Source organism: Acipenser ruthenus, chromosome 2 (genome assembly GCF_902713425.1).
Source record: "Acipenser ruthenus chromosome 2, fAciRut3.2 maternal haplotype, whole genome shotgun sequence".
Lineage (NCBI taxonomy): Eukaryota > Metazoa > Chordata > Actinopteri > Acipenseriformes > Acipenseridae > Acipenser > Acipenser ruthenus.
In genome coordinates this window covers 117,266,000-117,281,628 of record NC_081190.1, presented here as the reverse complement: position 1 = coordinate 117,281,628, position 15,629 = coordinate 117,266,000, and the positions used below count along the sequence as shown (strand labels likewise).

The 15,629-nt window shown below is 42.8% G+C and overlaps 1 protein-coding gene across 2 annotated transcripts in view; it reads left to right on the top strand.

The window, feature by feature from the left end:
- LOC117408827 (H(+)/Cl(-) exchange transporter 3-like) overlaps window positions 1–15,190 on the top strand; it is a 72,395-nt gene extending 57,205 nt beyond the window's left edge. For both annotated transcript variants that reach the window (XM_034014165.3, XM_034014166.3), the window contains 5 exons: window positions 235–780; window positions 5,526–5,712; window positions 7,054–7,452; window positions 8,396–8,612; window positions 15,008–15,190. In XM_034014165.3, the coding sequence (XP_033870056.2) occupies window positions 235–780; window positions 5,526–5,712; window positions 7,054–7,452; window positions 8,396–8,612; window positions 15,008–15,098 (1,440 nt within the window). In that variant the 3' untranslated portion in view covers window positions 15,099–15,190. The remainder of the gene's footprint in view (window positions 1–234; window positions 781–5,525; window positions 5,713–7,053; window positions 7,453–8,395; window positions 8,613–15,007) is intronic.
- The last annotated feature ends 439 nt before the right edge of the window (window positions 15,191–15,629 follow it).

Genomic DNA, 15,629 nt, shown 5'->3' with positions numbered 1-15,629 from the left:
ACGCGGAGCGCCTTTACTGGATGCACCACTCGGGAGCCCTGCATTTCAGATCTTTGAAGTGAAGATTCACCTGGAACTGTAGATGCGAATTCCAGAGTAGATGTTTGTTTATATATTTTTTTATGAATAAGTACGTTTTCATTGGTGTCACTTTCATTAATCCGCTAATTGAACAGTAAGAGTACATTCTCATACCAGTGTGGATTTTCCTAACCCTGTGTGATGCCTTCACAGGTTAGCTATTACTTCCCCCTGAAAACGCTCTGGAGGTCATTCTTCGCCGCTCTGGTTGCTGCCTTTGTCCTGCGCTCCATCAACCCCTTTGGAAACAGCAGGCTGGTGCTGTTCTACGTGGAGTACCACACCCCCTGGTACCTGTTTGAACTCTTCCCCTTCATCCTGCTGGGGGTCTTCGGAGGGCTCTGGGGCGCCTTCTTCATCCGCGCCAACATAGCCTGGTGCCGCCGGCGCAAATCCACGCGCTTGGGGAAGTACCCGGTGCTGGAGGTGATCACCGTGGCAGCCATCACAGCTATCGTGGCGTTCCCCAACCCCTACACCCGGCAGAACACCAGCGAGCTCATCAAGGAGCTCTTCACCGACTGCGGGCCCCTCGCCTCCTCCCAGCTCTGCCAGTACCGCAGCGAGATGAACGGCAGCACGGTGGTGGACGACATCCCGGAGCGCCCGGCCGGGCCCGGAGTCTACTCAGCCATGTGGCAGCTCTCCCTGGCGCTCGTCTTCAAAATCATCATGACCATCTTCACCTTCGGCATCAAGGTGAGTCCTGGAGGGCAAACCCGGGGTTAGAGGAGGGCTTTTTCAGGCTTAAAACTATATTCAAGTGTTCCCCTGAATCTGTACCGTATGCCTTGGAGGAATACGAGTAGAGCATAATAATAATAATAATAATAGTAACACTTAACTACAAAGCCCTCTCTCTAATATAAACATTAATCCTGGGAAAGTAGAAACCCTCTTGTTTTCTAAATTTTAGATTAAAACCAGAATATTCATCCTTAAAATGGCAGATGAAATGCTGTATTTGTAACAGATATGGTATGTTAAGTGATCCGCAATGTTACTTTTCAAAGAAAACAATTTCAGTGATATTTAACACCCTAATGGTATAATCTGTTTAATTTGATCGCCTTTAATTAAAATATCAAAATGGCTTCCAGTTGAATTTTGTTTTATAGTAAAACACATTCTCACTGTTTTTTTCACATTCAGAGTTAGACAGGAGTGGTCCAGCCAGTTTGTCACCTCTCTCATAGTAGTGGTTAGCTTATAGAAACATACAAAGCTGTATCGTCAGCGTATATCTGGAGATCAACTTCAGGACATGCATCCGGTAGATCATTAATATACAGACTGAACATTAGTGGCCCTAATACAGAACCCTGGGGGACCCCAACTGTGCAATTCCTAATAGGAGATGGATATGGATACTCTGACACATTGTTTTCTGTCCTTAAGATACAACTCAACCCATTTTCAATTCCTTATTTGAACAATTTAATTTAGATAATTTAGCAATAAGGACATCGTGATTTAACTGTATCGAATGCTTTCTTTAGATCTAAAAATATGGCTCCAGCCACTCCCCCTCTACCAAGCTGAGGTTTGATCTTCTCTACAAAATAACAATTTGCAGTGTCAGTCAAGTGCTTTGGTCTAAACCCAGACTGCATTGGGTGAAAATCTCCAGCCTCCAAGTGTGACATCATTTGTTTAGATGCCACCTTCTCAACAACTTTTGACATTACCGAGAGCATACAGATAGGCCTATAATTACTGATCTCCTAGGAGTCTCCATGCTTAAAAACTGTTATAACTGCTGCAGATTTCCATGCAGTCGGAAAAATGCCATGCTTAATTGTTATATTAGTCAAATGAGTTAAAGAACATGTCAGAATATCTTTGTATTTATTTTATAAAAACAGTATCTAAACCAGATGGATCAATTGCCTTTGAATTTAAGAGATCCAAGGATCTTATAAACTTTAGCTTCTGTTACTTCCTGAGTATTGTAAATGGGTTTTCCCTCATTCATTTGAAAGGTGCTAGTTATGTTGCCAGTGTCAAATCTTCTACTGAATCTATGAAAAAGTCATTAAAAGCTGTGGCAATAATCTTACTAGCGTTTACCAGTTTACCCTGTATTTAATTCAGATCCATCCTTGCACACATTGTTATTCCTTCTGCTCAGTCTAAATGTTTCCAGATTCATTTGCTGTTTCTCTTTGCCTCGTTTATTATATTCATGTAAAATGTTGCTTTTGCTTTGTGCAGCTCACTTACAACTTTATTCCTTAACCCTTTTAACATTTTAATATCAGCGGCAAAGTTTTTAACATTAAATCCCTTTTTTTCATTGACTGCCATTATTTTTATTATTATTATTATTATTATTATTATTTGTTTATTTAGCAGATGCCTTTATCCAAGGCGACTTACAGAGACTAGGGTGTGTGAACTATGCATCAGCTGCAGAGTCACTTACAATTACGTCTCACCCGAAAGATGGAACACAAGGAGGTTAAGTGACTTGCTCAGGGTCACACAATGAGTCAGTGGCTGAGGTGGGATTTGAACCGGGGACCTCCTGGTTACAAGCCCTTTTCTTTAACCACTGGACCACACAGCCTCCAGTTGAGTGCCATGTTGAGTCATTGAAGCCAGGGTATACCCAGGGTATATATCTTAGAATACTTATCTATAGTAGTTTGTATAAAGACGTAAAATTCACACTGGTTTTATAAATTCTCCCCAATCTATGAGTTTAAGTTTGTTCTCAAACACCATTTTCACACAGAGATGCAGCTCCTGTGCCGTCTCTGAAACATTTTAACGAGTGTGAAATTATACCGCTTCACACAGCATGAAATTGCGCAATCTATGCCGGTGTAATACCGTCATAACCCTTTCACACAGCCAAAGAGATCACACGAGTACAACTTTAAAACCTGTCAATCAACAGACTGTTCTCATGGCAGCAACAGAGTGTGTTCTCGTGCAATCTGAAGCACTGACAAGACCTAACACAGCATTGCTGAATTTTAAAGAAAGAGATGGTTTAAAAAACAAACAAATGAAAAGGCATTCAGAGGCACTCCAGAAGGACAACACTGATGGGGGGGGGAACCCCACCCCACCCCCAACCCCAACAAGAACATTGGTTTGAGCCATGGTGTGCACTATTATCAGCGATTGTGTGTGCAACAGAAGCTGCTGGTAGATTACAAAAATGATTAATTAAACTTAGGCTAGGTAGTTGTTAACTTAGTATGTTTTTATTCTCTATTAAATTATATTAATTGAAAAAGGCAAGAGAACCGGATCGTTATTATTTTTATTGTTTTGGTTTAATATTTTGTTGTGTACTACTCATTTAATCAAACCAACTAGTGTAAGAAGTTGCTTGTATTGTTCATGATGTTTTTCAAATCAAGTAAGCTTATTTTTGTATAGAAAATGACAATAGAGTTGCAGCCAGTGTCATCTTACTTAAAGGCACTCGAGCTGAAATTGTAAAGTAATTTAAAGTCGACTATAAACGTGGCATCAGACTGTCTCTCTTTAGCACGCACACAAGAACTTGCAGACTTGATACAACTTAATCTATGTTTGAATCTGTCAGTAGTTTTTCCACTTGATCACACTTTGGAGACCGACTTCTAATATTTAAATGTCCACCAAATATTCCTTTTGGTTTTGGTTTTGGATCCCAGAGTACTTTAGCATGATTAACCGTTTTAAAGAGTAGGAATTTACATTGTGTTAGTATTACCCGATTCCTACATTCCCTAAACAGTTTGTTTCCCTTTTTTGTTATGTCCTTTACAATCTTATTGCTAATTTGAAATCCACCTTTAAGTTCGACATCCGTGATTTTAATTCAGTGTTCTAAAATCCATAGAATTAGTCCAGGTAACTCTATAAAAAATGTTTTTTTACCAGTATAATTTAATATAATATAAGTCCATAGCTACTTCAGATTGATTTTAAAACAGAGTAAAAATTAGCACCTGCTTGCCTTGAATTCCTCATCAGGTCTTCTGTCCTTTCCATGTTCAAATCCCGACGTTGCATTGTACTTTGCTGTTCAACTTTCCTTTCATCGGACAACTCCAGAGTCGAATCCATTCCCAACAGTATCTCACCGCACGCCTCTGCTTCTTTCGCATAGCGTAATTTTGCACTGTCTTGCTCACTCGCCAGTCACCGCTCAAGCAATTAACTGTGGATTGTGCCCATCAGTCAACCCAGTAACGGTGTCAATTGGCCCGGATTCAGCTGAACATCTTCCGCTAACAGCAAGGTAGTACCAAAGAATTTCCCAAACTTAGATTTCCATTACAGCCGGCTTTCCCATTTCCACCGCCAAACAACGACCGTTATACACCAAAGTGTCCTGGCGGGACAGCATAGATTTGCAGCCGGGAGTGTCCGATCTCGCTTGTGTGAAAGGTATAATCATGACGACAGCTTCGTAGAGAGAATGCAAACACAGCCATTATATACATAATTATAGTAATCTAATTTAGTATTTGCTGGAACCCATTTAATTTCTTTGTAAAGTACCCAGAAAAAAATGTGGGTGTAGCGGCTAAAGTTTTTTTTTTTTAGACTTTAGAACAGAGCAGCACCTGCCACACTGCTCCGTCTGTCCGCCATTCCCCAGTGTCCTTGTGGCCTACATCCATTCAGTATGTGATTATACCTGCCATGTAAGCAAACACAGATGAACATTTATATTGTATTAACATGAGAACATATTTCTACAGCTAACTATTGTGGCATGGATTAAAAAAGAGGTTCTGTCCCTGTACTATGATAAAAAGGCAGCATATGTGCCTAACCCATGGGGCAGAAGGGGCACGTGTTTTGCCCCTCCTTTTTTTTTGTATTATACCTTGCAAGATGGGTAAACGAGCAAGATTGGCTGAATGGCCTCCTCTCGTTTGTAAACTTTCTTATGTTCTTATATCCATCAATAAACAAGCCATATTATAACCGTACATGTTATTGTTTTTGTTTGTTTCATGCTTCCCTTTAATAAGCTGCATGTTGGAATTATATGTACTGTACAGCATTGTGCAGATATGCCACTGAAGCTGGTTCTGCCATTTGGTACTACATGTGTTTGTACTTAAGAACATAAGAAAGGTTACAAACGAGAGGAGGCCAATCGGCCCATCTTGCTTGTTTGGTTGTTAATAGCTTATTGATACCAGATTCTCATCAAGCAGCTTCTTGAAGGATCCCAGGGTGTCAGCTTCAACATTACTGGGGAGATGGTTCCAGACTCCTAATGAAATGTCACCTTGCTTTGCCCCCCCACTGTTCAACACAGTTAGGCGCCCCTGGAAGGCAGTATTTATTTTGTTCTTAAGGACAGGTTTGGTCACATCAGTGGGATTATCCCATGTGGAATCCTCTTCCCATTATGTTTTGGCCCAGGAGTCTGTGTTCGTATAGCTGCAGTAACACCTTTTTGTAACTCTTTGTCAATCCTCCAGGTGCCAGCGGGCCTGTTCATTCCCAGCATGGCTATCGGGGCGATCGCTGGCAGGATTGTGGGCATTGCGGTGGAGCAGCTGGCTTACTACCACCACGACTGGTTCCTGTTCAAGGAGTGGTGTGAGGTCGGGGCGGACTGCATCACACCAGGACTCTACGCCATGGTTGGCGCTGCTGCGTGTCTTGGTTAGCTGACAAAACACATTTATCTGCACCATGTATTTGATCTACAAGTTTGACCAAAAAAAAGCAATAACAATACAATGTCATCAGTCTGAGCTTCGTGGAGATGAATGAGTTTGAGGGCGTGGTACTGGAAACCGTTCTTGCAGGTGGAGGCATTGGAAGAAGACAGTAAGAAACAGACGACTCAGAGTTCTATTTTGAATTGTTAATATTCAGGGCAAGATTTAATGTCTTAACGTAATCACTAATATTATTATTATTATTATTATTATTATTATTATTATTATTATTATTATTATTATTTTATAACTAGTCAAGTCTTCAGATAAAGTAGGCAAAGGTAAATGGGCAAGACTGTGTTGTGTTCTGTGCCTGGCAGGGGTGTGACCCAGATGACTGTGTCCCTGGTAGAAGTCTTAACTGGTCCAAATAAATCAAACCGACCCGACACGACCCGAAGTAAAACAACTGTTATTAGACCCGGGCCCGACCCGAACCTGAAGAACAAGTGGCACACGTTTCCTTTCACAGCACTGCTACAGTATTAAAGCAGCAGCCGTGTCATCTGGAAGCCTGTCACAGACAGCGTTTATTCCATTATGAACCTACATAGAGGACTGTACAAGTGCAAATGCAATTAAAGTTAAATATTAAACATTAACTTTTGTAACACGATATACACCTACTACTGTACAGCAACGTCTACTCTATCTCTTCCCAACTTTGAAGCTGTAAAACTACACACTTGCCTTTTACTTAATATTCCTGTTCAAAAACAATAAACTGTTGAGGACGATGTTCCTAAAGATGTGCGGCGATTCTCCAGTGTACGACCAGCAATGCTAAAAGCTGAATCACAAGCAACACTTGAGGCTGGAACACACAGAATCTTTTGTTTGGACATCAGGGGGAATTGTTTTTCATGTGTTCTCCAAAATGACAGAATATCTCTGTCATCACTCGGGGCCACTTTCTGTTATAAGTATGTCGAGACTTCGTCTGCTACATTTTTCTGAGAGCTTTTCCTCATGGTATTCGTTGTTTTCACATCCGTCAAACACATCCATTCCTCCGACTTTTCAGACTGATCTAAAATAAATACCGCGAGAGCTGCAACTCCTTCATGTGTCTCGCGCGTGCAAGCCATACCCGACCCGAGTGTTGTGTGACAATTTCAGATCCGAAACCCCTCGGGTCTCGGGTCCGGGTAGACCTTGAAGACCTCTAGTCCCTGGTGGTCATTGTGTTGTGAAGGCTGTGTTGTGTTCTTTACCTGGCAGGGGGTGTGACCCCAATGACCGTGTCCCTGGTTGTCATTGTGTTGTGTTCTTTACCTGGCAGGGGGTGTGACCCGGATGACCGTGTCCCTGGTGGTCATTGTGTTCGAGCTGACTGGTGGTCTGGAGTACATCGTCCCCCTGATGGCAGCAGTGATGACCAGTAAGTGGGTGGGGGACGCCTTTGGCAGGGAGGGCATCTATGAAGCGCACATTCGCCTGAATGGCTACCCCTTCCTGGACGCCAAGGAGGAGTTCACTCACACCACACTGGCCTCCGAGGTGATGCGGCCGGGCCAGGGCGCCCCTCCCCTGTCCGTGCTCACGCAGGATGACATGACCGTGGAGGAGCTGGAGGCTATAATCAATGACAGCAGCTACAACGGCTTCCCCGTCATCGTGTCAAAGGAGTCCCAGAGACTGGTGGGGTTCGCTCTGAGGAGAGACATCACCATTGCCATTGGTAAATATCCCTTTTTATTTAGCCTTATTTATGTTGCACAATCATATTCAATTTTACACTGATTCCTAGGTGGTTACTACATTCTCCTATGACCTGTGCACTCATCAGAAACTAGACATTGCTGGTATAAAACAGAATTTTGTTTAATTTATTTGGGATTCTTTTGACTTTGTTGCAAGTAAGGGTAAACATTTCTCATACCTGTAATCAAAGGCTAGACTGGGGGCTCCTGAGTGGTGCATCCAGTAAAGGCGCTCCGCGTGGAGTGCAGGATGCGCCCTATAGCCTGGAGATCGCAGGTTCAAATCCAGGCTGTCATTGCCAACCATGGCCAGGGGTTCCTAGGGGGCGAACGCAATTGGCCGAGCGCCGCCCAGGTAGGGAGGGCTTAGGTAGGCAGGGCAATCGACGGTTCACCTATCACCAGCAACCCCTGTGGCTGATGGGGCACCTGCGGGTCTGCAGTGGAGCCACTCAGATCTGTGCTGTCCTCCGGCACTATAGATCTGGTGGCATCGCTGTGGATCTGCAGTGCGAAAAAATGACGGATTGGCAGGAACACGTTTCAGAGGACGCGTGTTTCAGCCTCCGTTTCCCTCCAGGGGGTTGCAGCGCTGAACCGGGATAAAAAAATAATTGGGCATTCCAAATTGGGGAGAAAACTGGGGTAAAAAACTCATTAGCGACGACTAAATTAAAAAAAAAAAAAAAAAAAAGAGAGAGGCCAGACGTAGATAGCATCAGGGCATAGCTTGAAATGACAAACTCTTCAATGGCCATCAAATGAATGCGAATTCCTTGGGATAACAACAAAATATTATCGCAGAATGGATCACATATTTTGCAACTGCAAGGACAGACCTGGGGAAACAAAGAGCTGGGCTTGGCCCTTGTGGTGACCTTTAGAAATCGATTTACAATTATGATTTTTATTAAATTTCAGAAAATGCCCGTCGAAAGCAGGAGGGTATTGTCAGGACGTCCCGGGTGTACTTCACCCAGCACTCCCCGCCGCTCCCGGCAGACAGCCCCCGTCCTCTGAAACTGAGAGCCATCCTGGACATGAGCCCCTTCACCCTCACCGACCACACACCCATGGAGATTGTGGTGGATATCTTCAGGAAGCTGGGCCTGAGGCAGTGCCTCGTCACACACAACGGGTAAGCACCAAAACTACCAATGCTGTGGTTGCAAAAAAACCTGAAACCATTTTCCTTTAAGAAGGGGAAAAAAAAAAATAGTTGTAAAGGTGTCAAATACAATTGTATTAAAAATGCTCTGCATATAGTGTTGGCATTGCTACTTTATAAACAACCGTAGCATTGCAATCCCCCCTTGTTGCTGCAGCGTGTGTGTAACCTGCGTCGCTGCTGCCTGTGTATTCTCACCTGAATGCACCACCAGTAACAAAGTAGAACCCTGGGTGATTACATCAGAAATTAGAGCATCCTGCAGAATCCTGGGTGATTACATCAGATATTAGAGCATCCTCTAGAACCCTGGGTGATTACATCAGATATTAGAGCATCCTGCAGAACCCTGGGTGATTACATCAGATATTAGAGCATCCTCTAGAAACCTGGGTGATTACATCAGATATTAGAGCATCCTGCAGAATCCTGGGTGATTACATCAGATATTAGAGCATCCTCTAGAACCCTGGGTGATTACATCAGATATTAGAGCATCCTCTAGAACCCTGGGTAATTACATCAGATATTAGAGCATCCTCTAGAACCCTGGGTGATTACATCAGATATTAGAGCATCCTCTAGAACCCTGGATGATTACATCAGATATTAGAGCATCCTCTAGAACCCTGGGTGATTTACATCAGATCTGTAGAATGAACCCAGGAGGGATGCATGAAACTCGGGAACACTTCAAAAGCTTCTCTTTCCTTTAGCAAGTTAACATTCTTTATTTATTCATTCAAACCTTTATTTAACCAGGTAAAGACATTGAGAACAAGTTCTCATTTAAAATGCCGACCTGGCCAAGAGGCAACATAAATACAACAGACAACAATACATAGACAGTTAGAGACCTTACAACAATATGAAATCAATAAAAAAAAAAATTAAAAACTAATAAAAATCAGTGTCTGCTCTGACAAGCACTTGAAACAGGGAACACAGCTTCAAGTCTAGAAAAGAAAGCACCCTCTGTGATAAAACCAGGAAGTTTAAGCCTTGATTGGAACTCATTCCAATCGTGTGCAGCTGCATATTGGAATGAGATATACCTAACAGCAGTAAAAACACGAGAGACAATTAAACTCATCAAATTGCTGAATCGAAGGTTGTAATAGGAGACCGATATAGTCAACAATTCACTTAAATAGAGGGGTGATTTCCTGATTAGGGTTTTATAAATGAGTCTGTACCAATGACATCTCCAACGTGTTTGAAGTGAGGGTCAGCCAACCAAAGTGTAGAAATCACAGTGGTGAGAGCAGTAGGGAGCACCAGTGACAAATCTTATTGCAGAATGATATAAAGCATCAAGCTTCCTAAGGACAACATTAGAAGCAGCTTTATAAATGACATCTTCATAATCTAAAATGGGTAGTACATCTGTACAAATAAGTACTTAGCTGGCCGTGGGAAGCATGATTTAAACTTCCACTTGCTCAAGGTCAACCTTACAAAAGGTACCAATTTTGCAGCCTTGCTCAAGAACTGCAGGATTGGTAACATTTGCAGGGCCCCTATTAAATAACATACATTTAGTTTTATCAACATTAAGCAATAAACGTAGATCACAAAAAGATTTTTGAATCTGATTGAAACTTGTTTGCAAGTCTGATAGCACTGAAGATAGAGTAGGGCCTATAGGGCCCATAGTAATATCATTCAGGACTTTTAAAACTGCTGTAACACACCCATGTCGAGCACGAAAACCGGATTGCGTATCAGATAAGATATTGTTACTCTCTAAAAAGAGACTTAGCTGCTTATTTACAATTGCTTCCATAATCTTAAGAGAGGCAGGGTAAAATAGAAATAGGCCTATAACAATTGGGATCTGTTACCTCACCCTCTTTAAAGAGGGGCGTGACGAATGAGGATTTCCAATCTAGTGGAATTTCAGCTTTTTGAAAAGAAAGATCAAACAAATAACATACTGGTGAAGATTTTACAAAAAAAGGAACAATGCCGTCAGATCCCGCAGATTTTTTAGGATCGATCTTACTTAACACGTCAAAAATTTCCATTTCTGTGTCCGGTTGCAATGAGAAGGTGAAAGGACTTCAGACTTGTCCCCCATCCTTAATTGGTACAGAGCTAACAAATGTGCTAAGAGTGGACCTATCAAATAAATGCCCGGCTTTAGTAAAGTGATCATTAAATAGATCTGCCATAACATGTTTATCAGTTACCACTACAGAATCATAAGTGACTGAAACAGGTAAATGGGAAGAGAGTGGTTTATTCTCTAACATACTAACCGACTTCCAGAAATTCGTAGGATTGTTAGAATTAGAGAATTGAAGGTTATAGTAACTCACTGTAGCCCTCCTAACAGCTTGCATGCACTTATTCCTAAACTGTCTAAAGGACAGCCAATCAGTGGGGTCCTTAGAAGCTCTAGCCTTCTGCCAAGCAAGATTCTTTCTTTTGCTGTAATAAGACAGTTAAATCAGGACTAAACCAAGGGCAGTTACAATTCTTAATCCTGACTCTCTTCAGAGGGGCATGTTTATTAATATCATACAATTTGATTCAATGTATCCCAATTCATCATTTAATCGATTCTGATCCACAGCCACTTAATATCCAGATGTGTGGCATTTTATTGTCATACATCTCAAATGTTCAGTTCTTTATAAGAGTGCAGTCATATGATGTCAGCTTTGTTTTACTTCATTTGATAGAAAGTCATTTTATATATGTTTGTGTCCTTCTCCTATATATAAACTTCCATAGTGTACATGTAGAAAAAACATTTGTTTCCCTGCTTTCCCCACTTCTTCTGTCCTCGAGTGTAAAAATCTTGTCCTAGTAATCCCTCCACCTCCTCACTTCAGGGTCTCATTTAGTAATCCCTCCACCTCCTCACTTCAGGGTCTCATTTAGTAATCCCTCCACCTCCTCACTTCAGGGTCTCATTTAGTAATCCCTCCACCTCCTCACTTCAGGGTCTCATTTAGTAATCCCTCCACCTCCTCACTTCAGGGTCTCATTTAGTAATCCCTCCACCTCCTCACTTCAGGGTCTCATTTAGCAATCCCTCCACCTCCTCACTTCAGGGTCTCATTTGGTAATCCCTCCACCTCCTCACTTCAGGGTCTCATTTAGCAATCCCTCCACCTCCTCACTTCAGGGTCTCATTTAGTAATCCCTCCACCTCCTCACTTCAGGGTCTCATTTAGTAATCCCTCCACCTCCTCACTTCAGGGTCTCATTTAGTAATCCCTCCACCTCCTCACTTCAGGGTCTCATTTAGTAATCCCTCCACCTCCTCACTTCAGGGTCTCATTTAGTAATCCCTCCACCTCCTCACTTCAGGGTCTCATTTAGTAATCCCTCCACCTCCTCACTTCAGGGTCTCATTTGGTAATCCCTCCACCTCCTCACTTCAGGGTCTCATTTAGCAATCCCTCCACCTCCTCACTTCAGGGTCTCATTTAGTAATCCCTCCACCTCCTCACTTCAGGGTCTCATTTAGTAATCCCTCCACCTCCTCACTTCAGGGTCTCATTTAGCAATCCCTCCACCTCCTCACTTCAGGGTCTCATTTGGTAATCCCTCCACCTCCTCACTTCAGGGTCTCATTTAGTAATCCCTCCACCTCCTCACTTCAGGGTCTCATTTAGCAATCCCTCCACCTCCTCACTTCAGGGTCTCATTTAGTAATCCCTCCACCTCCTCACTTCAGGGTCTCATTTAGTAATCCCTCCACCTCCTCACTTCAGGGTCTCATTTAGCAATCCCTCCACCTCCTCACTTCAGGGTCTCATTTAGTAATCCCTCCACCTCCTCACTTCAGGGTCTCATTTAGTAATCCCTCCACCTCCTCACTTCAGGGTCTCATTTAGCAATCCCTCCACCTCCTCACTTCAGGGTCTCATTTAGTAATCCCTCCACCTCCTCACTTCAGGGTCTCATTTAGTAATCCCTCCACCTCATGGGAAACTTTGCATAAAAGAATTCAGAGGTGTACTGCTAAAAACAACTACATTTACTGTGGGTATACAGCATAAATATGGCTATACTATAGCTTGTATCATTAGTAGAAGAGTAAACAATTTACTGATATTTAAGGCAGAACCAACTCGACAGCTACTACTTTAGTTAGTAATGCAAAGTTACATACAAGGCAGGCAAATATTCTGCTATAAATATAACTGCGAGCAGCTGTTAAAAGGAGATCCCCTTTCGTAAACACAGAGGAGAGCAGTAATGTGATTCCATTAATACATGTCCAGTATGTTTATCCCCAAGTGCTCTCTTAAATGCTTCTGACTAGCTGAGGGCGATATAGCGTGGTTTGTGTCAAAGGTGATACGGTAATGGAAGAAAAGGTTTGTGATGGGAGTGGAAATCATTGGCGGAACATGAGTGGGTCTGCTTTTTGTTGTTATAAAACGGTTCCTTTATTGGGATTATCTTTACTTTTCCTTGTCCTCACTCCTGCTCTCTTTGCCTTCCCTGAAAGGTACAGGTGTACCTTTGTTTAGTTAATGACTTCATTAACCCTATGCAGTCCATTTATTCAGCGGCTGTCAGGCGCGTCCGGTCCAATTTATTTTCACACACACCGTTTATTTTACATGCACTGTTTTAAAAGTAATTTTATTCATAGTAGGACAGGTTTAAAAGGCACTACATATCAACAGGACACTCAGTACTGCATCTCCAGCCCCGCCCACCCCTTGTTCGCTGTATTTATCACATACCTCTCCATAGTCATGCATACTGATAAATCATCTCCTGAGCACTCGTTTTATCACCAAACTCCTCAATAATGCAATCCAAGTCATTATTTTATTACTATAACATCTCAAAAAGATTGGCAAATGTCCGTGATATTCTTTGAACGCTGGATGCGGACGCAGTTATCTTGTTTCTTTATATCCATGTTATCTCTGTGGTGCAGGGACTATGTGTTTTGCTTAGATCCGCACTTTTTTTTTCGGCTTCTCTCGGCTCCTATCGGTCTCACTCGGTGATTGAAAGGTTTTCTCTGCTTTTTCTGTGCTTGATGTCTTTTTGATGATGTCGGACAGGAAATGCATGCACATGGATTAGGGAGTGGTTAACATGTAGAAAACAGAAAGTACTTATTAGAGGAGAAACCTCAAAATGGAGCGAGGTAACCAGTGGAGTACCACTGGGATCAGTATTAGGTCCTTTGCTATTCCTAATCAACATTAATGATTTAGATTCTGGTATAGCAAGCAAACTTGTTAAATTTGCAGACGACACAAAAATAGGAGGAGTGGCAAACACTGTTGCAGCAACAAAGGTCATTCAAAATGATCTAGACAGCATTCAGAACTGGGCAGACAAATTACATTTAATAGAGAAAAGTGTAAGGTACTACATGCAGGCAATAAAGATGTGCATTATAAATATCATATGAGAGATACTGAAATTGAAGAAGGAATCTATGAAAAAGACCTAGGAGTTTATGTTCACTCAGAAATGTCTTCATCTAGACAATCTGCAGAAGCTATAAAAAAGGCCAACAAGATGCTCGGATATATTGTGAGAAGTGTTGAATTTAAATCAAGGGAAGTAATGTTAAAACTTTACAATGCATTAGTAAGACCTCACCTAGAACACTGTGTTCAGTTCTGGTCACCTCGTTACAAAAAGGATATTGCTGCTGTAGAAAGAGTGCAAAGAAGAGCAACCAGAATTATCCCAGGTTTAAAAGGCATGTCGTATGCAGACAGGCTAAAAGAATTGAATCTATTCAGTCTTGAACAAAGAAGACTACACGGCGATCTGATTCAAACATTCAAAATCCTAAAAGGTATAGACAATGTCAACCCGGGGGACTTCTTTGACTTGAAAAAAGAAAAAAGGACCAGGGGTCATAAATGGAGATTAGATAAAGGGGCATTCAGAACAGAAAATAGGAAGCACTTTTTTACACAGAGAATTGCGTAATGTTGTTGAAGCCGACACCCTGGGATCCTTCAAGAAGCTGCTTGATGAGATTCTGGGATCAATAAGCTACTAACAGCCAAACGAGCAAGATGGGCTGAATGGCCTCCTCTCGTTTTGTAAACTTTATTATATTCATATGAAAGGGAAAATTGTAATGTCGTACCTGGTCCGACACAGGACCGCAAAGGGTTAAATGACTTGTTGACTTGGCCAGATGGGAGAGAGTGAAATGTACTCGCATTTGGACCACACACAGCTCTAATAATGTAACTGCTACTAAAGAACATTCCATACAATTACACATTTTCAGCACTGCACGCAATTCAGTTTTAAAGAGACCTTGTTATTTTACAAGTTTAAATTCTTTCCAGTTTTGCTTTACCTACAGTGTAGCCCTTTGGACCTAACTGCTTCTCTCACATTCTGTTTTTTAGGCGCCTCCTTGGCATTATAACAAAAAAAGATATCCTCCGTCACATGGCCCAGAAGTCAAACCTCGACCCAGAGACAATAATGTTCAATTAAACCCCATTGAGACGAAACAGGAGGTGGGGAGACGGAAGAGGAGGAGAGGGGGGAGACGGAAGAGGAGGAGAGGGGGAGATGGAAGAGGAGGAGAGGGGGGAGACGGAAGAGGAGGGGAGGGGGGAGATAGGAGAGGGGGGAGACGGAAGAGGAGGAAAGGGGGAGATGGAAGAGGAGGCGAGGGGGGAGACGGAAGAGGATGAAGAGGACGGGGAGATGGAAGAGGAGGAGGGGGAGACGGAAGAGGAGGAGAGGGGGAGACGGAAGAGAAGGAGAGGGGGGAGACGGAAGAGGAGGAGGGGGAGGGGGAGACGGAAGAGGAGGAGGGGAGACGGAAGAGGAGGAGAGGGGGAGACGGAAGAGGAGGAGAGGGGGGAGACGGAAGAGGAGGAGGGGGAGACGGAAGAGGAGGAGGGGGAGACGGAAGAGGAGGAGGGGAGACGGAAGAGGAGGAGAGGGGGAGACGGAGGAGGAGGGGAGAGACAGGAGGAAGGGAGACGGAAGAGGATGAGAGACAAAAGAGGAAGAGGA